Source organism: Myotis myotis, unplaced genomic scaffold, assembly GCF_014108235.1.
Source record: "Myotis myotis isolate mMyoMyo1 unplaced genomic scaffold, mMyoMyo1.p scaffold_m19_p_22, whole genome shotgun sequence".
Taxonomy (NCBI): domain Eukaryota; kingdom Metazoa; phylum Chordata; class Mammalia; order Chiroptera; family Vespertilionidae; genus Myotis; species Myotis myotis.
This window is the reverse complement of record NW_023416327.1, coordinates 2,149,279-2,169,163: the sequence shown is the minus strand read 5'-3', so window position 1 is coordinate 2,169,163 and position 19,885 is coordinate 2,149,279. Positions and strand designations below refer to the sequence as shown.

The window sequence follows — 19,885 nt, the reverse complement described above, 5'->3', positions numbered from 1 at the left end:
TGTCAGGCCGACCTCTCTGTGCAGTAAGGCTAGCCGGGCTTTGCCTGCTGGGTCACTGGAATGTGGCTCCTGGAGGCACATAAGAAACACTCCAGATTAAAAACCTGAAAGAGATTGGAAGCAAGAAGATGGACAAGAAGCCATCAAACAGGAGCTGTCACAGAGCTGGAGTGGCTGTGCTGGTGTCACAGAAGGGACTGGACACAGAGTATCGGGAGGTGGAGGGACGTCTCATAAGGATGAAATAATTAGCTCAGCAGGAAGGTTAACAATTATCTGTGAGCACATACTTCACAAAAGAGCCCTAAAATACAGGAAGCAAAAGTGACAGAATTAAAGGGAGAAATAGAAAATTGTGTGTCATTGAGACTGCAGCACCCACTCTCACTAGTGGATGCAGCAACAGCATTCCAATCTAGCCTGACAGCCAGGTGAAAGGGACACATTCCTGGAAGGTGTAAGTTATTGAAACTGCCTCAAGAAGAAATAGAAAGTCTGAGCAGACCTATGGTGAGTAAGAAATTGCATTAATGTTGAAAGTCTTGCCCTGACCGGTTTGACTCAGTGGATAGAGTGTCGGCCTGCGGACTGAAGGTTCCCGGGTTCGATTCCAGTCAAGGGCATGTACCTTGTGGGGGGTGTGCAGGAGGCAGCTGGTCGATGTTTCCCTCTCATCGATGTTTCTAACTCTCTGTCCCTCTCCCTCCCTCTCTGTGAAAAATCAATAAAATATATATTTTTTAAAAACGGAAGTCTTCCCAAAGAGAAGCCCAGGTCAGGTGACCTCATGGCCCGTTTCTCCTGGGAGTGAAGTTCTTCCTCTTGTCACTGTGGTATCAGCACGGTGAGAATCAGAGACCACGCCCTTCCCAGTCCTCCATGTTGGTGCCGTCAGAAGAGTAGACACGGAACAGTTTTCATCATGATTATTGTAGCTGCAGTGGTACACCAGTTACAATGCTGTGAAACCATTTTTCCTAGGCTTTTTGTTATCTATATACTAGAGGTCCAGTGCACGAAATTTGGGCACGGGTAGGGTCCCTAGGCCTGTCCGATGATCAGCTTCCCTGCTTCCCTGCCTCCCCACCTCCCTGCCTCCTCTTTCCCTTGCAGTGGCAGCGTGCAGGTTGCGAGGGAAGGAGGCCCTGGCCGGCAGCCGGAAGGCCCTGATGGGCCCTGATCGCCGGCCAGGCCTAGGGACCCTACCCATGCATGAATTTTGTACACTGGGCCTCTAGTTATAGATAATATGGCAGATTTTGGCCTCTGTTATTTCATACATGTACACAGAAACACACAATTTACATGAACTAGTTTGTGCAGCGTGTGGGCCCTTTGGGGGTGGTGGGTCACTCACTCTCCAGCTATGACCACACCTGAGGAAAAGTTAGCCTGACCCACACTAATTCCCATAGGATCTTTTTTTTCATGAAATCCTTTTCAATCATGTTGATGTGTATTTGGGACCTTAGCACCTTTTTCTGTTTCACCTGCCCTCTCACCCCCCATGTAGCCGGCTGTTCCTCCCAGTCATGTGGAAAAGCTCCATTTCTAGTGGCACAGCCCCCCATACTCTCTGTGGATAAAGTTCTTGAAGTAGAGTTGTTGGATGAAAACATATAGATTTAATATTTTCCTTATGTCTCCCAAGTTTTTGGTAAGCTCTAGATTAGTGTGGGTCACTGGAATTATAATATGAGCCACATTTGTAATTTAAAATTTTCTAGTAGTCCCAGTAAAAAAATAAAAAGAAAACAGAATTAGTTTTAATAATATATGATCCACTATTTATTTTTTTAAATATATTTTTATTGACTTCAGAGAGGAAGGGAGAGGGAGAGAGAGATAGAAACATCAATGATGAGAGAGAATCATTGATTGGCTGCCTCCCGTACGCCCCCTACTGGGGATCAAGCTGCAACTTGGGCATGTGCCCTTGACTGGAATCGAACCCAGGACCCTTCAGTCCCCACAGCCGAACTGACAAGAGCGATCCACTATTTCTTTCTTTTTTTAAAAAAAAAAATATATTTTATTGATTTTTTACAGAGAGGAAGGGAGAGAGATAGAGAGTTAGAAACATCGATGAAAGAGAAACATCGATCAGCTGCCTCCTGCACATCTCCTACTGGGGATATGCCCGCAACCCCGGTACATGCCCTTGACCGGAATCGAACCTGGGACCTTTCAGTCCGCAGGCCGATGCTCTATCCACTGAGCCAAACCGGTTTCAGTGCGATCCACTATTTCTTAAACATTATCCTTTTGACATGTAATCAATATAAGAAATGATCAGAGAGACATTTACGTTCTTTTTACCGGAGGAGCGACCTAAAGCCTGCAGGAGTGACATTGGAGACCTGGGCAGCTCCTTGGGCTGGGGGTCTTCTGTCTGTGGCACTGCCCTGGCCTCCTGGGGAACGCCTGTGTCTGCAGAGAGCCTACAGCCTGCAGAGAGCTGCATGAAAGCTCTCTGTTTCCTTCCTGGTGATATTGTGCGGCCCCAGTGTTATGCACTGAGTAGTTTGGGGCTATGGTGCTTGGAGTCCTGTCTTCCTTGTACCAGTGACCACAGCAGAGCTGGCCATCAGCTGTTCCCATGCTGGGCAGTCTCATTGTACCCGCCCCTAACACTGGCACTAGGCAGTAGGCACCATCATCTCCTCACTTCCGAGAGAAAAGACCGAGGCACAGTACCACTGAGGGCAGCCCCTCCAGGGAGGTGGGGAGCAGGTGGGCCTGGGGGTGCCCAAGAGACCATCCTTTGGCTGCTGACCTGGCTGTGCTCTGTCCCCCAGCACAGCCACGATGAGGGCCCCGCCGTGTGGAAGCTGGCTCCGAGGCCAGGAGGTGAGGGCACTGTGGTAAGGGGTGCTCTTGTGATGCAGACATACCGCACTCGTGTTCCCTCGCTCCCAGCATCATTTCATTAGGGGCGTGAGTGTTCCTCTGGATAGCAGAAGGCGAGAATGAAGGGGGAAGAGGTCTGAGCATGACCTTTGTGTTCGCTTGTCTGAGAACCCTTCGGTGGGTCGCAGGCAGCCTTGGTCTCGGGGCTTGCGGGGAGATGGGCTTGCTGAGTGCAGGGCCTTCCTCCGCAGGCCCGGGAGAGGCTTTGCACAGCGCTTTGCAGGGAACAGGTTCAGGATGCGTGAGTGGCCAGTCTCCTCATCCTTGCTCTGCATTTAAGTTCAAAAGTTTGTGGAGAATTGAAGCAACTGAATTGAGACATCACAAAACATGAGATTCAGGCCATGTCAGGGAGAGAGACTCCAGGTCACAGGTCACTTGGGAAATGGATGCTGCTCCAGGGACCACAGCAGTGGCATGCCCTCTTACCGCAAGGACCGATCACAGAAGTTCTTTCCAAAACTGACGGGGAAACACTGCCGACGTGGCAGACTCCTGTGATGGCCCGTCTTGTCACTGTCCCCAGCTGGTTCTAGCTGTGCAAAGAAGTGAGATGTCACCTGTCCTCCCTGGCAGAGGGCCTGGCACGTGGTGGGCACTGCGTGTTTGCTGGGCGCAGACTGTCGGACGTGGTGCCGGCACGCGGGTCGCACAGCTTGCACGCGGTGGGTCAGCAGGGCAGCGCTGGGCCTGGTGTTGGCTCCGGTGTGTCTGACCGTCAGCAGGCGTCCTACTTACTTGTGCAGTAAATGTCGTGTGCTATCCCTACAGTGTAGTGAGTGCACATGACCATGTGCCAGGAGGACCTTTTCGTGGGGCAGTTTTTCCTCTAAACTATTTGCTCTAGATAGCTCTCCGCAGCCCCGGGCACTGAGGTATTCCTGCAGCCCTTGCTCATCCTTAAGACCCAGACCAGGTGGCCTTCCGGTGACTGTGCGGCCTCCAGGACACGACTGAGACACCGCCCACCGGCGGGTCCCTCTCTTTATCCCCAAGTTGCAGGTGCTGAAGTTGGTGCTGAAGGGCAGCCTGTCTTCCCTGATGGAAAGGGGTGGGGGGCGTGCCGAGTAAGCGCCACACCGGAGACCTCGTTCTTGTATTTCAGCCACGGGAGCACGCGGCAGTTCACACGGGCTGCCGAGCGTGTGTGCGTGTGTGCGTGTGTGCGTGCGTGTGTGAGTGTGCTCCTGACTGCAAACATAGGGATCTATTCATGGGTAGGACATAGACTAGGGAGAGGCAGTGCTAAAGTTTGGAATTTCTTTGTATAAAACTTTTTTTCTTTAGCCATCAGAATTACAAAAGTTTCTCAAAAAGCATATGTTTATTAACTGCTTTCTCTTTTTGGTCATACTAATTAATTAGTTCGCAAATTCTTAAAGAATTTGGAGGTAGGTTGTTAGTTTTATAAATACATTTTTAAGTTAGTGATTTCAAGTGAATCTCAGACAACATGTGGTTTCCCAACCTATTTGCAAGATTCAAATTTATGGTTGATTTTTTTGTTATGTGTGATTTTTACCTATAGGAAATTGAAAAGGAAGACATTGACTTAGAAAATGTTGACTACATGGCCAATTTTGAAGATGATTTTGAAGTATGTATAAACATTAAAGTTTTTCTTGGCTTAACATAATTTGTCCTTAAAATCAGCTTAAGTATAATAACAGTTTTTTTTTCTCTCTTTACTACTCTTAAGATTCCATATCTGTTTGATTCAGGTCTGTTATCTATAAAAAGTTTGTTATATGTCTACTAATGCTTACCAATATGATGTAATTGAATGACATTATAATTCATTGTTAAGTGCACTGCATCCAAACATATATATATGTATATGCATGTATGCAGGGGTGTATACATGTATGCATATGAATGCATATTTGTATGTGTGTGTATATGTAGAGCATATATAATACACACATCCTCATAGTCTTGGCCTGGGAGTTTGTTTTGTTAGTTCATTTGTTACTTTTTTGTTTTATATTTCACATAGGAGTGAAATCATATGGTTTTTGTCCTTTTTGTCTGGCCTATTTCATTTAGCATGATACATTCAAGAGCCACCCATGTTGTCCCAAATGGCAGTATTCCATCTTTTCTATGTCTGAGTCGCATTCTTTTGTGTACATGCACCACGTCTTCTTTCCCCAATCATCTACCGATGGCCAGGTGGTTCCCGTGTCCTGGCTATTGTGACTAATGCTGCAACGAGCACAGGAGTGCATAGATGTATGAGTGCGTTTTCATATTTCTAAATAAGTAACCAGAGTAGGATTGCTGGGTCATATGGTCTATCAAGTCCTAGTTTTTGAGGAAACTCCACGCTGTTTCTGCAGCACACAGGGTCCCTTTCTCCACATCCTCACCACACCTGTTATTTTTGTCTTTTTGATAGAACCATTCTGACAGGTGTGCGGTGGTATCTCATGGTTTTGATTTGAATTTCTCTGATGACTAGTGACATGGAGCATCTTTTCATATGGCTGTGGCCATCTGTGTGTTTTTCTTGGAAAAACGTCTGTTCAGATCCTCTGCCCATTGTTTAAGCAGATTTTTTGTTGTTGTTGTTGAGTTCTTTACATTTTGGATAGTAATCCTTGTTGGAAGTATCATTTGAAAGTATCTTTGGTGCATATTTATTAGTAAACGCTATGTCTTCTTGATGGATTGTCCCCTTTATCGGTATACATGTCCATCTTTTCATCGTGTTATCTCTTCTGTCTTGAAATCTGTTTGTCTGATACGAATGTGGCTCGGCCCGCCTTTCTCCGGACACTGTTTGCTGGGAGTGTCGCCTCCCCTCACTGGAAGCCAGTTTGCGCCTGCAGGTGTGACGGCCTCTGCAAGGCAGCATATTGGTGGGTCTTGTTTTTTAATCCACGAGTTCAGCCATTCACGCTTGGGGTGAGGCCCGGTACACGAGGACTCCCTGCAGCCCTTTCACCCTTTGTGCCCTGGCCGCTCTGTGACCCCGTTTCTTTTCCCTTTCCTTTCTGTCTGCTGTTTCAGTCAGATGGTTTTCTGTGATGTTTTTCTTCATTTCCTCTTTCTTAATGTTTTGGCCCCAGCTCTGGGTTTTGTTTTGTGGTTACCATGGGTTTGTATAAAATATCTCGTAGTTGAAGATGTGGTGAGCTGGCAGGGGAGCCAGCTGGATTAGAGATGTCTGCCTGACAAATGTAAGGGGAGAGACAGGCAAGGGTCCTCTCTGCCCGCCAGGAGCCGGCGGCGGCTGTCTATTTTAAATGGTAAATTGCACCTTTTGCTTTGTGTTCTTTAAAGTCAGTTTGTCTTAAAGTTTTCGGAAACATGACTATTGTTTGTAGGACTATGAAGATGACTTTGAGGTTTGTGATGATGATAGCACGAATGAGCCAGAACCAAGAGAGAAAATGGAAGAACTTCCTCCAGCCAGAAAAAAGGAGATACAAGAAATTCAAAACGCCATCAATGCAGAAAATGAAAGGATTGGCGAGCTGTCGTCGAAGCTGTTTCAGAAGCAAGGTCGACCGGAGCGGGAGAGGGAGCCAGGGGCCGGTACGTGGTGGGGCTGCTGTCTGTGCCCCCGGGAGCTGGGCCTCGTCCCTGCGACTCCCGTCAGGCGGCACTCAGAGACCAGTGTGCGGGGCGTCTGCAGCGGGAGCTCCGACAGCCTTCTGCTCGGGCCCGGGCCAGGTGGGCCGGAGGGTGGCTGTGCACGGTCGGTGCAGAGGTGCTCACGTGGGTCACATCCTGCTCATCCCGCCCGCCTGTCAGTCTGCCCACCGACCTCGCGTGTCCACCGGAGGCTCAGGCGCACCCGCAGAGCCGGCGCAGTGGGGAAGGTTCAGAATGGGGCCCGTTGAGTGTGTTTCAGGGGGTTTCTTTGTGACGTTAGAGTGTGTTTTGCTCAGAAATTCTTGGCATTGTGTTATAATAATGATACTTATAAGAGCAGGAGTAAATATTTCTAAATCACAGGGAACCGTAGCCTCTTGATAAATTTATACTACAATTAACACAGCGTGTCAGCTAGGACAGTATTAACGTTATTGGATGGTGCACTCCGTAAATTATCTAGTAAAACAAGTCATAAGTAATAGGTACAATTCATTATGACTAATAGTTGATGCGATGCAATAATCCAGTGAAGGTCGAGCAGAATGGTTATTACCCTCACATCTGTGCCTGTTGTAGAGGCAGAAAACCTGAGTATTATGGACTGTTCTCCAAATGCACAGCTAACCTGTGTCTCTGAAGCCGGAGCAGCTGTCCCGGGGCGGTGGTGACGCTCGCCTTGCAGCAGCAGGTGTGGGTTGGGGGCCTGCTGTGGTGTGACTGAGAGCCTGCGAGCTTTTGTTCTGCAGTTCCTGGTTTTCTTAGCAGACCCTTGAATTACCTTTTTTTAAAAATTTTATTCATGTCCTTTATTGTTCCGGGCACTGTGGGCTTTAATAGCTTGATTTACAAGAATTTAGAACCCCCATTAAGACATTATTTTTGTTGTATTTTTTTATTTGAAAGAATTATTCACTATGATTACACTGCTACCCAGACAGGTGGCGCTGCCCTCCAGGACCCATTTAACACTGAGCCAGCCTGGCCCAGCGGAGCGCCGTCCTGCCTGTGGTAGGGGCCGTGGAGTGGCCTCAATGGCACTGGCTCTGTCACTAGCTGTGTGGTCTTGAGTGGGACCTTACCCTCTCTGTGCTTCAGTTTCCTTCCTGCAAAATAAGGGCAAGGCCTTCTTTAGGGCTGTGAGAGTTAATTAAATAAGCTAATGCATGTAAGGTGCTTGTCTTCAGCACAGTGACTGTTAGTGCTAACAGCCACCACCACCTGGGCTGAGAGGGGCCACTCCCTGTGTCCTGCTGCCCAGCCCCAGCTGTGCTGGCGTTACTGCGGAGCGCTGCCGCTGCGCCTGTGCTGACTGTCCTGTTCGCTGCCTTCTCAGGGCAGTAGGAAACCGTTCGGTAAATACCTTTTTCCAGGGCATGAGGTTATGCCGAGGCATTTGAAAGCGTTTCTAACCTCTGAGAGGTGAACTGTGTACTTGGTTGGTGAGGGTGCTGACACCTGGCATTTGTGAGCCGTGTGGCAAGATGCCTTCATTCCCGTCTTAACCCTGTGCCGTGAAACATCGTCCAGTCTCCTCATTGTTCAGGAGGCTCCTGGCATCTACGTGGTACAGCGAGCGGAACGTGCTCGTCCACACGCCTGCGTTCACCCTCGTGCCGTGCTGTCCTGTGTGGATGTCGCACTGTCCTGTGTGGAAGTCGCACAGCACAGGAGAAAGGGGCCGCGAACAACCTGCTCGTGGTCACAGCAGGTGACCGGCAGGACTCCCAACCCAGATCCCGCGCATTCCCGCCCATGGGCCCCGGGGATCCGATAAAACGGCTGGAGGGCATGAGATGCAATTGAAATAAACATTTGAACAAACAAGTGTGGCAGTAAATCTGCACAGGAAACCACAGAAATCCTTGGAGGGCCGAGGGGGAGGAGGGCAGTGGGAGGAGCTCCCACCAAGACCGCCCTTCAGTCTGGGCCCTGCCCTGGACTTGAGCCTGTAGAGCAGCGGTTCTCAACCTGTGGGTTGCGACCCCTTTGGGGGTCGAACAACCCTTTCACAGGGGTCGCCTAAGACCATCGGAAAACACCTATATAATTACATACTGTTTTTGTGATTAATCACTATGCTTTAATTATGTTCAATTTGTAACAATGAAAATACATCCTGCAATCAGATATTTACATTACGATTCAGAACAGTGGCAAAATCACAGTTACGAAGTAGCAACGAAAATGATTTTATGGTTGGGGGGTCACCACAACATGAGGAACTGTATTAAAGGGCTGCGGCATTAGGAAGGTTGAGAACCACTGCTGTAGAGGGTCAACATTAACTTGCCTCCGTCTCTGTTTTTGCTGCTTGTATGTTCATGTCCTAGCTCCCTGATTAGGGCATACATTCTGGAGGGGCCGGGGAGTGGGGAGAAGTGTAGACTGCATGGTAGAGGGGTTCTGAAATATTGCTAACTCTCCCTGGTGTGATTGGCGCATACACACTAAGTTTTGCTTTGTTGACTGAAAGTTTTACATGAAAGTAGCAGAGGCGGTCTCTTAACTGCTCGTGAACAATGTTTATAAGTAATGTTAGTCATGGGCTACAATTATTAAATATGCTTCTAAAAATTTTATACTTGACATTTTTTGCTTGAAATATTTGTTTCAAAAAATTGTTGTTTTTTTTCTGTACAGATGCAAACAGTTCACCTTCCAGAGCCCCTGTGTGTGGAATTTTTGTGGATTTTGCAACCGCCTCACAACGCCAAAAGAGTCGGACTCAGGCCCTGAAGCAAAAGTAGGTGCCCTGGGGAATTGGCGGAGTCTGTGGAGTTGCAGTGTTTTTCTTCAGTACACTTTTAAAATGGAGCTTTGTCTCACTGCTGACTGCGCGTTCTTTGTCTGCGCTGCTTCTTGGCGCCCGTCATGTGAGCACAGGTGCGCTGTGTCCCAATGCGCAGCTTCTAACGTGCGGGATTTGCGCTTACGGGAGGCACCCAGTTTGGCTGAGGCAGAATCCCACTCACGCGCATCACATGAATTATTCTGGGTCAAAAATCATATTAAAGATTGAAAAAGAAAAAAAAAATCAAAGGCTGAAACATGAATAGCTTAATGATAAATAATAATTTAAGAGTTTTTGAGGAAAATGTAGGGACACTTTATCGATGTGTGTCATCGTGCTGTAAGGGAATAAGGCACAGAGGAGGAGAATCCAAACTGCATAGCGCCGATGCCACTCGATGTCAGTTTAGTGCATTAACTAGCAACGCGAAGGCAGAGAGCCACCTGCCCTACAGTATCCCCAGGGCCAGTTCCAAATGGATAAAAGGTAAAGAGGAAAGTGAATAAAAGAGCACAGGCAACATAGTGGTTTTCTCAGTGACAGGAAAGGAGTTTCTGAGAATAAAAGAAGATTAAGCCCGGCCAGTGAGGCTCAGTGGTTGAGCATCGACCTATGAACCAGGAAGTCGCGGTTTGATTCCCAGTCAAGACACATGCCGGGGCTGTTAGGTTCGATCCCCAGTGTGGGGCGTGCAGGAGGCAGCCCATCAATAATTTTCTCTCATCATTGATGTTTCTCCCTATTTTTCCCTCTCCCTTCCTCTATGAGATCAATAAAAATATATATTTTTTAAAAAGCAGATAAAATGTTAAATTTCTGTAAGGTGCAGTACTCCATAAACTTGACCAAATTTAAAGGTGATTGACCAATTGGGAAAATATATTTGCAAAATGATAGGGGTCTACTATCCCTAATGCACAAACTGTTTTAATAAGTGAGTATACAAAGCTAAATATCACTAGAAGTCAGTTCAACTGGAGATCCAGGCAGGAAAACAGGAACCGTCGGAGCACTGACGTGAGGGTGTGACGCAGATGACCACACAGGTGCTGAGACTGAGCCTCTGGGCAGGACTGTGGGCCCCTTTGCAGGACAGGGAGCTGGGCTGGGCAGCCACCCCAGCCAGAGAAGGCAGAGAAACCAGCCCATTCCCATACCTGCTTCCCCGCCTCCACCAGAGGGACCCAGGATGGTGAGGACACAGTAGAAAACGCTAGGCTGTCATTAAATGTATGAAAATAAGTTACATCTTCTTTATTTTTCTATTTATTGTTTATTATAGGCAAGTTCTGTGCTACATTCCTTGCATATGTTATCTCATTCAATATTTTTTAATTCTTTATTGTTAAAAGTATTACATATGCCTCTTTCCCCCCATTGTCCTCTCACAACCTCCCCCAGCCCCCCAGCCACAGCCTTCACTCTCCCCCCATTGTCTGTGTCCATTCGTTATGCTCATATGCACAAAGTTGTTTGGTTGATTTCTTACCCCCTCTAATCCCCCTCTCCCCCACCTCCACCCTCCCCGGCCTTCCCTCTGAGGTTTGACAGTCTGTTTGATGCTTCTCTGTCTCTGGCTCTATTTTTGTTCATCAGTTTATGTTGTTCATTAAATTCCACAAATGAGTGAGATCATATGATATTTATCTTTCTCCGACTGGCTTATTTCACTTAGCATAATGCTCTCCAGTTCCATCCATGCTGTTGCAAATGGTAAGAATTCCTTCTTTTTTACAGCAGCATAGCATTCCATTGTGTAGATGTACCACAGCTTTCTAATCCACTCATCTGCTGATGGGCACTTAGGCTGTTTCCAAATCTTAGCCATTGTGTGCTATGAACAATTGTGCTGCTATGAACATAGGGGTGCATATGTTCTTTCTAATTGGTGTTTCTGATTTCTTGGGATATAGTCTAGAAGTGGGATTACTGGGTCAAATGGCAGATCCATTTTTACTTGTTTGAGGAAACTTCATAATGTTTTCCATAGTGGCTGCACCAGTCTGCATTCCCACCAGCAGTGCACGAGGGTTCCCTTTTTCTCCGCATCCTCTCCAGCACTTGTCATTTGTTGATTTGTTGATGATAGCCATTCTGACAGGTGTGAGATGGTACCTCATTGTTGTTTTGATTTGCATCTCTCGGATGATTAGTGACTTTGAACATTTTTTTCATATGGCTCTTGGCCTTCTGTAGGTCTGCTTTCAAGAAGTATCTATTTAGGTCATTTGCCCATTTTTTGATTGAATTGTTTATCTACCTTTTGTTAAGTCGTATGAGTTCCCTACAAATTTAGGAGATTAAACCCTTATCAGTGATAAGATTGGCAAATATGTTCTCCCATGCAGTGGGCTTTCTTGTTTTGTTGATGGTTTCTTTTGCGGTGCAGAAACTTTTTATTTTGATGTAGTCTCATTTGTTTATTTTCTCCTTAGTTTCCATTGTCCTAGGTCAGGAGATGTGTCAGTAAATAGATTGCCATGAAGTATGTCTGATATTTTGCTGCCTATGGATTTTTCTAAGATTTTTATGGTTTTCCATCTTTCATTTAAGTCTTTTATCCACTTTGAGTTTATTCTTGTGTATGGTGTAAGATGGTGTCTAGTTTCATTTTTTTCCTGTATCTGTCCAATTTTCCCAGCCACATTTATTGAGGAGACTTTCTTGACTCCACTGTATGCTCTTTTTTTTTTCTTTTATAATTTTTTTTTATTTTTACAATTATACCATGATAAAACTTAACAAAACTTACTCACGTGGAATACTTTTCCTTAACATTTGATAAGTTAATCAAATGCATACCACAATAGAGTTTTGTTGTTATTGTTTAAATAGCGATTTCTCATGATTTTAGTATCACTAAATGTAATACTAATGCAAGCTGAGACTACACTCAGAAATAAGTTTAGAAAATGTCATGACAAAAGATTGGGAGTGACTATTAAAATAAAAACAAACACAACAGAACAAACCCACTCAGGGCTGTTGTACAGGTGCAATAAGTCAGATGTCTCACTGCCACGAGTCTTCAGTGCAGCCAAACTTAAAACCGTCCTCCACAAAAGATGAAGGCATTTTGGAAAAAGACAGCAGTTCCAGGGTGTACTACAGCCTTTTCTTTAGCAACATAACCACCAAAGGGAATCCATATAGATGCAATCAGAGAGCCAAAGGCCAACATGAGACCAATGAACAGCCAAATGCGAGCACCTGTTTGACCCAGGCCACCTTCACTGTGACTGTCTCCTCGGACTTGTCCATTCGATACTGCGTTAATCATTAGGAAGGCAATGGTTGCTATAGCGCCACAGGCATGGTATGAATGGTTGAACTCTTCCATCGTGGGGTAAATGACAGCTGCGTCTATGACCATCCACCGGCTTGTAAAAAATAGAACACCAGCAGCAATGGAAGCAATAGTATTGCGTTTTCCCCCCAGTCAATGCATTCTGAGCATCTCAAGCCTTCTAGAAATCCAGACATTTTTTCAGGTCAGTCCAGCCCCATGCATACCTCCACTGTATGCTCTTGCCTCCTTTGTCAAATGTTAATTGAGCATAATGGCTTGGGTCGACTTCTGGGTTCTCTATTCTGTTCCCTTGGTCTATGTGTCTGTTCTTGCACCAATACCAGGGTGCTTTAAGAACAGTGGCTTTGTAATATAACTTGATGTCTGGTATTGTGATCCCTCCAACTTTGGTTTGTTGTTTTTCCCCCAGGATTTCTGCGGCTATTCGGGGTCTTTTTTCACGCCATACAAATTTTTAGAGAGTTTGTTCTAGGTCTGTGAAATGTGCCATTGATTTTAATGGGGATTGCGTTGAAGTTATAGATTGCTTTGGGTAGTATGGACATTTTAGTGATGTTGAGTCTACCAATCCATGAACACGGTATATTCTTCCACTTGTTTATATCTTCTTCTATCTCTTTTTTCCTGTATTTTTCCAAGTACAGGTCTTTTACCTCTATAGTTGTTTATTTCTAGGTATCTTAATTTTTTTGTTGCAGTGGTAAATGGGATTATTTTTTTTAGTTTCTCTTTCTAGAAGTTCATTATTGGTGTATAAAAATGTCATTGATTTCTGAGTGTTAATTTTGTAACCTGCTACATTGCCTAATTCATTTATTAAATCAAGTAGTTTTTTGATGGAGTCTTTAGGATTTTTCTATGTACAATATGTCATTAGCAAATAATGACAGTTTTACTTCTTCTTTTCCAATACAGGTGCCTTTTATTTCTTCTTCTTGTCTGATTGCTATGGCTAGAACATCCAGTACTATGTCGAACAGGAGTGGTGAAAGTGGACATTCCTGTCTTGTTCCTGTTCTTAGGGGAAATGGTTTTAGTTTTTGCCCGTTGAGTATAATGTTTGCTGTAGGCTTGTCATATATGGCTTTTATTATGTTGAGTTATGATCCCTCTATTCCCACTTTGCTGAGAGTATTTTATCACGAAACGGTGTTGCATTTTATCTAATGTTTTTTTCCTGCATCTATTGATATGATCATCTGATTTTTGTCTTTCAGTTTGTTTATGTGATGTATCGCATTTATTGATTTGCGACTATTGTACCATCCTTGCATCCCTGGAATAAATTCCACTTCGTCACTGTGCATGATCTTTTTAATAAATTGTTGGATGACATTTGTTAATGTTTTATTGAGGATTTTAGCATCTTTGTTCATCAGGAATATTGGTCTATAGTTTTCTTTCTTTGTTGCATCTTTATCTGGTTTTGGGAGTAGGTTAATGCTGGCTTCATAAAAAGAGGTTGGAAGTGTTCCTCTTGGATTATTTGGAATACTTTGAGGAGTATAGGTGTTAGTTCTTCTTTGAATGTTTGATAAAACTCCCCTGTGAAGCTGTCCGGACCAGGGCTTTTGTTTGCTGGAAGCTTTTTGATGACTGCTTCAATTTCCTCAGTAGTTATCAGCCTATTCAGATTTTATGATTTTTACTGATTGAGTTTTGGAAGATTGTATTTTTCTGGGAATATGTCCATTTCATTTAGGTTGTCTAGTTTTTGGAATAGAGTTGTTTGTAGTATTTTTTTTTTTACGATCCTTTGTATTTCTGGGGGGTCGGTTGTTACTTCACCTCTTTCATTTCTCATTTTGTTTATTTGGCTCCTCTCTCTTTGCTTCTTGGTGAGCCTGGGTAGAGGTTCATCAATCTTGTTTATCCTTTCAAAGAACCATTCTTGGTTCTTTTGATCTTTTGTATCATTTTTTGGTCTCTATGTCATTTATTTCCATTATAATCTTTATTATTTCCTTCCTTCTACTTACTCTGGGCTTTTCTTGTTGCTCTCTTTCTAACTCTTTAAGTTGTAAGGTTAGATAATTTATTATTAATTTTTTTTTGTTTTTTGAGGTAGGCCTGTATAGCTATGAACTTCCCTCTCACAACTGCTTTCATTGTGTCCTATAGATTTTGGATTGTTGTGTTTTCATTGTCATTTGTTTCCAGGATGTTTTTAATTTCTTCTTTGATCTCTTTGGTAACCCAATCATTGTTTAATAACATGCTATTTAGCCTCCAAGTGTTTGATTTTTTTTATTGGTTTTATTATAGTTGATTTCTAATTTTATGCCATTGTGATTTGAGAAGATGCTTGATATGATTTCAGTCTTCTTGAATTTGAAGAGGTTTAGCCTGTATCCTAATATGCGGTCTATCTTTGAAAATGTCCCATGTGCACTTGAGAAGAATGTATATTCCATAGCTTTGGGGTGAAATGTTCTGAAGATATCAATTAGTTCCATCTGATCTACTGAGTCATTTAGGATTGCTGTTTCTTTGTTAATTTTTTTTTTGTCTAGAACAGGGGTCCTCAAACTACAGCCCACGGGCCACATGCGGCCCGCTGTAAACATTTATCTGGCCTGCCGGGTGTTTTTGCAGCCGCTGCCTGTTGCTTAGCAGCCGACTCGTCCCAGGCCCGTAGTGTGCATGTGTGGAATGTGCGCTGCACTCTCCGACTCCAGCCCTCCAACGGTCTGAGGGACAGTGAACTGGCCCCCTGTTTAAAAAGTTTGAGGACCCCTGGTCTAGAAGATTTATCCAGTGATGTCAATGGGGTATTAAAGTCCCCTACTGTGATAATATTGTTGTTGATCTCTCCCTTGATATCTTCCTGAAGTTTTCTTTGAATGTATTTTGGTGCTCCTGTGTTGGGTGCATATATGTTTACCAGAGTTATATCCTCTTGTTGTATTGATCCCTTTAGTAATATGATGTAACCTTCCTTATCTCTTGTTATGGCCTTCACTTTGAGATCTATTTTTGTCACATATAAGTGTTGCTACTCCAATTTTTTTTTTCATTTCCTTTTGCCTTAAAATATTTTTTTCCACTCCTTCACTTTCAGTCTGTGTGAGTCCTTATATATGGGGCATGTTTTCTTATCCATTCAACTACCCTATGTCTTTTGATTGGAACATTTAATCCATTTACATTTAAGGTTATTATTGATAGGTAGTTTGTTGCCATTTTTATTTTCTATTCCTGTTTTCCTTATTCCCTGTCTATTTCTTCTCTTTACAACATTCTCTCTAGCATTTCATGCATTGCTGGCTTGGTGGTAATAAATTCCCTTCGCCTTTTTTGTCTGTGAAGCTCCTGATTTTCCCTTCAATTTTGCATGATAGCCTTGCTGGATTGAGTATTCTTGGATTCAGTCCCTTGCTTTGCATTATTTTATATACTCCATTCTATGCCCTTCTGGCCTGATGTGTTTCTGTTGAGAAATCAGTTGATAGTCTAATGTGCGATCCCTTGTAGGGAACTTTCTGTTTTTTTCTTGCAGCCCTCAAGATTCTTTCTTTGTCATTAACGTTTGCCATTGTAATTGTGATGTGTCTTGGTGTGGTCTTTTTTGGGTGTATCTTATTTGGGACTCTGTGTGCTTGTGTGATTTTTTTTCTTTCCCATGTCAGGGACATTTTCTGTCATTATTTCTTCAAATAGGTTTTCTAGTCCTTGCTCCTCTTCTTGTCCTTCTGGCACCCCTATTATGAGGATGTTGCTTCGTTTCATGTTGTCCCAAACCTCCCTTAAACTCTCCTGCTTTTTTTTACAATTGCTTTTCAGATTGGGTGTTTTTTCTATCCTATTTTCTAACTCGCTGATTCAGTCCTCTGCTGCTTCTAGTCTGTTGTTGAAACCTTCCATTGTGTTCTTCATTGCAGCGATGTCATTCTTCATTTCCTCTTGATTTTTACACATGTTGGTGAATTTCTCATCCAGATGGTTGAGCATCTTTATAACCTTTGGTCTGAATTCTTTTTGAAAAAATATATATTTTATTGATTTTTTACAGAGAGGAAGGGAGAGGGATAGAGAGTTAGAAACATCAATGAGAGAGAAACATCAATCAGCCGCCTCCTGCACACCCCCTACTGGGGATGTGCCCGCAACCAAGATTTATGCCCTTGACCAGAATTGAACCCAGGACCCTTCAGTCCACAGTCCCACGCTCTATCCACTGAGCCAAACTGGTTAGGGCTGGTCTGAATTCTTTCTGTGACATATTGCTTGCCTTCATTTCATTTAGTTTCTTTTCTGATGAGTTCTCCTTTTCTTTCCTTTGGGGATTGTTTCTTTGTCTCCCATTTTTGCTGTCTCTTTCTGGCCCTGGGCACCCTGATTAAGGTCCAAGGGGTTAAAGTCCCTAGAGGTCCAATGGTCTGGAACTTGTTAGCCCAGAGGCTGGGTCTGCCTGAACCTCATGCCTTTATTGTCTCTGCTCTGAGCTGTACCCACTTCTACCATGGTCCTGGTCCCTCAGTTGTCTGCTGCAGATGCTCTGGGTTGTGGGGGCACGTGCACAGTTCCTCTATTGTGTGACTCCCTGTGGGGGCCAGAGCCCTCTGGTGTGCAGTTCACTGTGCCACCCTGGCACCTGCGGCAGTGTGGCGCCCTAGGTCCCTCTTGGCAGTGCACTTGCAATGCGGTCCTGGGACCAGTGGCTGGGCACACTGAGTTGCACCGGCAGCACAGTCCTGTGGCCCAGGGTGGGCATGTGCCGAGTGTCTCCGGATTGCAATGATAGCATTGACCTGTGACCTGGGGCTGAGCCCTCCATGTGGTTCCAGGTTGCAGCGGCAGTGCTCTCCTGGGGCCCGGAGTGGGGTGTGTGTCAGGCGGCTTTGGGTCAGACTGGCAGCATGGTCCTGGGGTGGGGGTGGGGTCCATGGTCCCCCTGGCTTGTACTCACAGTGCGGGGTCCTGGGTTGCAGGGTCCGGGTGCACAAGCAAGGAGGTACGGCGCAGGAAGCCTCTCTGTTGTGCATTCACTGCAGACATTTGGGAGTCCGCGGTACCATGCCACTCACGCCCAGGCGTGATGGTGGGCCCACATGGGTTATGGCTGGTAAGCAGCTCCCTGCGCTGATTCGGGATGGTGTCTGAGCCAGTCCTGGTGTCAGTGTGGCTGCGCTCCTGGCCTCTGCTGCTCCCCTCTATCAGAAGCATGGGCTCTGCGCCAAAGCTACACCTGGCCTGGGGTGCCTGTGGCAGTAGCAGGGGCTCCCCTTCCATGAGAGTCTGACCTGCCAGTCCCCGAGACTCCTGCAAGATCTAACTGTCCCTCAATCCCCCCCCACACACTATAAATTACATCTGTGAACAGTCAGAGAAGTGGCTATTCAAACAATAATGTGGTAAGTTTCTTCTCTAGAAATAGGCGAGGTTTTAAAAACTGATGCTACTTATGTGATGAGAATGCAGAGGAATGCTTGCCTGTAACACACGGGTTCAACTAGGAAACAGTGGCAAAAGAAAGGTCAGCAGGTGTAAGTAGGAACTCATGTCACTGCACGTGGGGTTGAAAGGTGTATGGGACTAAATTACCTTGACGTAGTCCAAGAACTGGAGCAGGGGAAGGGCGACAATAAATCGTGATGAGGTCCCGACAGGAAGAGGTAAAAGTATTTAATTTAAGGTAGACTTTAATAGGTCAGGAATGCTTGTTGAAATGTCTAGGGTAACCATTAAGAGATAATGAAAAAAATGTATAACTAAGAAGCAAGTAGAAGAGTTAATGGAATTATAAAAAACAACAACATGTGGCTAATCAAATAGTAGTCAGGAACCCAGCTGGTGGGGTTCAGTGGTTGAATGTCGACCATGAACCAGGAGGTCATGGTTTGATTCCCAGTCAGGGTGCATGCCGGGGCTGCCGCTGGATCCCCAGTAGCGGGTGTGCAGGAGGCAGCTGATCACTGATTCTTATCATTCATGTTTCTGTCTGTCTCTCCCTTCCTCTCTCAAATCAATAAAAATATGTATACATATATTTTTTTAAAAGTAGTCAGGAAAGGAGCAACAAAGGAACAAAGGTCATGGAACAGAGACAACAACAGGAAGATGGGAGATTAAACCAGAACCACAAATTCCTGCCTAACACATTAATGAACTGGAGAAAAACAACTCAGCACAGTACGGCCTCACTTCACATCATCAGTAGCTCTGTGACTTGAGTGAAATGACGTGTAAGGAAACCAGTTCCCCACAGGCTCGTCAAGATGGAGAAGAGTCAGGTCCCTGTGGCGTCTCAAGGGTGTGATGCAAAGATGTTGAATGGGACCTGCCAGATATGTGACTTTCAAGGGACAAACCTTACATATCAGGACACAGAAAGGTTCAGAAAGGACAGAGGAAATATGCCAAGCAAACACTAACTAGACAATGCTGATGTCACTAACTTCAAAGAAAACTTGAAAGCAGGAAGAGCACAAGAAAGTCACTTCATAACAATGAGAGGGTCAGCTCAGCAGATGAGCCTGCCAGGAGGCCTGAATGCACCCAGTGCTGGAGCACAGAGTGGACAGGGCACACTGGGCAGCACACAGGTGCCTCAGACACAGGTGGGCATTGGCAGTGCATGTCCCTTGGCAGCTGATAGAAATTTAGTGGAGGCACAAAGGTTTGAGTGCGTGGTTAAACTACATCTAACACACATACCTGCAAGTGCAATTTTTATGTTCTTTTGAAGAATACAGAGAAACATTCTCAAAAAATCGTATGTTCTGGACACGGGATTGAAAAAATACAGAAGATGTGTTTTGACCACAGTGCAATTAAGCTAGAAATCAATAATAAAAAGGTAATTAGAAAATACCCCAAAGTTTGAAAATCAAGTATTATACTTCCAAAAAGCTGTGGGTCAAAGAAGTCAAGTGGGAATTAGAAACTGTTTTCCACAGATAAAGGAAAACAGCATTTAAAAGCTGTGGGATGCAGTTAAAGCTATTCTGAGACACATTGGAAATGGAAAAGGCTGCAAACCAATGTCCACATACCTATCTCAATAGGGCAAAGGACGGTAAGAAATGAGAAGGAACAAAATAATAGAAGATAATGTCAGAAATCCATAAAATTGGAAGCTGTCAAAGCCAAAAGGAATTATTTAAAAACATTCATAGAATTTATAAGCCCTAAGAAGTCTGACTTAAGGGAAAAGAGAAAGCCAGACACAAAGACTCAAACAGCAGGAATGGAAAGGCCGTTACCACCAACACTGAGGGTAAAAGATGGCACTGTGGACAACTCATGTCCGTGAAGGCTTACATGCGTGA

At 44.7% G+C, this 19,885-nt stretch overlaps 1 protein-coding gene and 1 pseudogene across 8 annotated transcripts in view; one reads left to right on the top strand and one right to left on the bottom strand.

The window, feature by feature from the left end:
• DYNC2I1 (dynein 2 intermediate chain 1) overlaps window positions 1-19,885 on the top strand; it is a 61,084-nt gene that overhangs the window by 19,525 nt on the left and 21,674 nt on the right. For 7 of the 8 annotated variants that reach the window (XR_004975120.1, XR_004975121.1, XM_036355445.1 and 4 more), the window contains 3 exons: window positions 4,439-4,507; window positions 6,240-6,450; window positions 9,154-9,256. Coding sequence is in view for 6 of the 8 variants with exons in the window: in XM_036355445.1 (XP_036211338.1) it covers window positions 4,439-4,507; window positions 6,240-6,450; window positions 9,154-9,256 (383 nt within the window). In the remaining 2 variants the exon portion in view is untranslated. Of the gene's footprint in view, window positions 1-2,798; window positions 2,865-4,438; window positions 4,508-6,239; window positions 6,451-9,153; window positions 9,257-19,885 lie in introns of all 8 variants that reach the window. The other variant, XM_036355450.1, reaches the window with a different exon arrangement.
• Window positions 12,317-12,787, bottom strand: LOC118679083 (annotated as a pseudogene).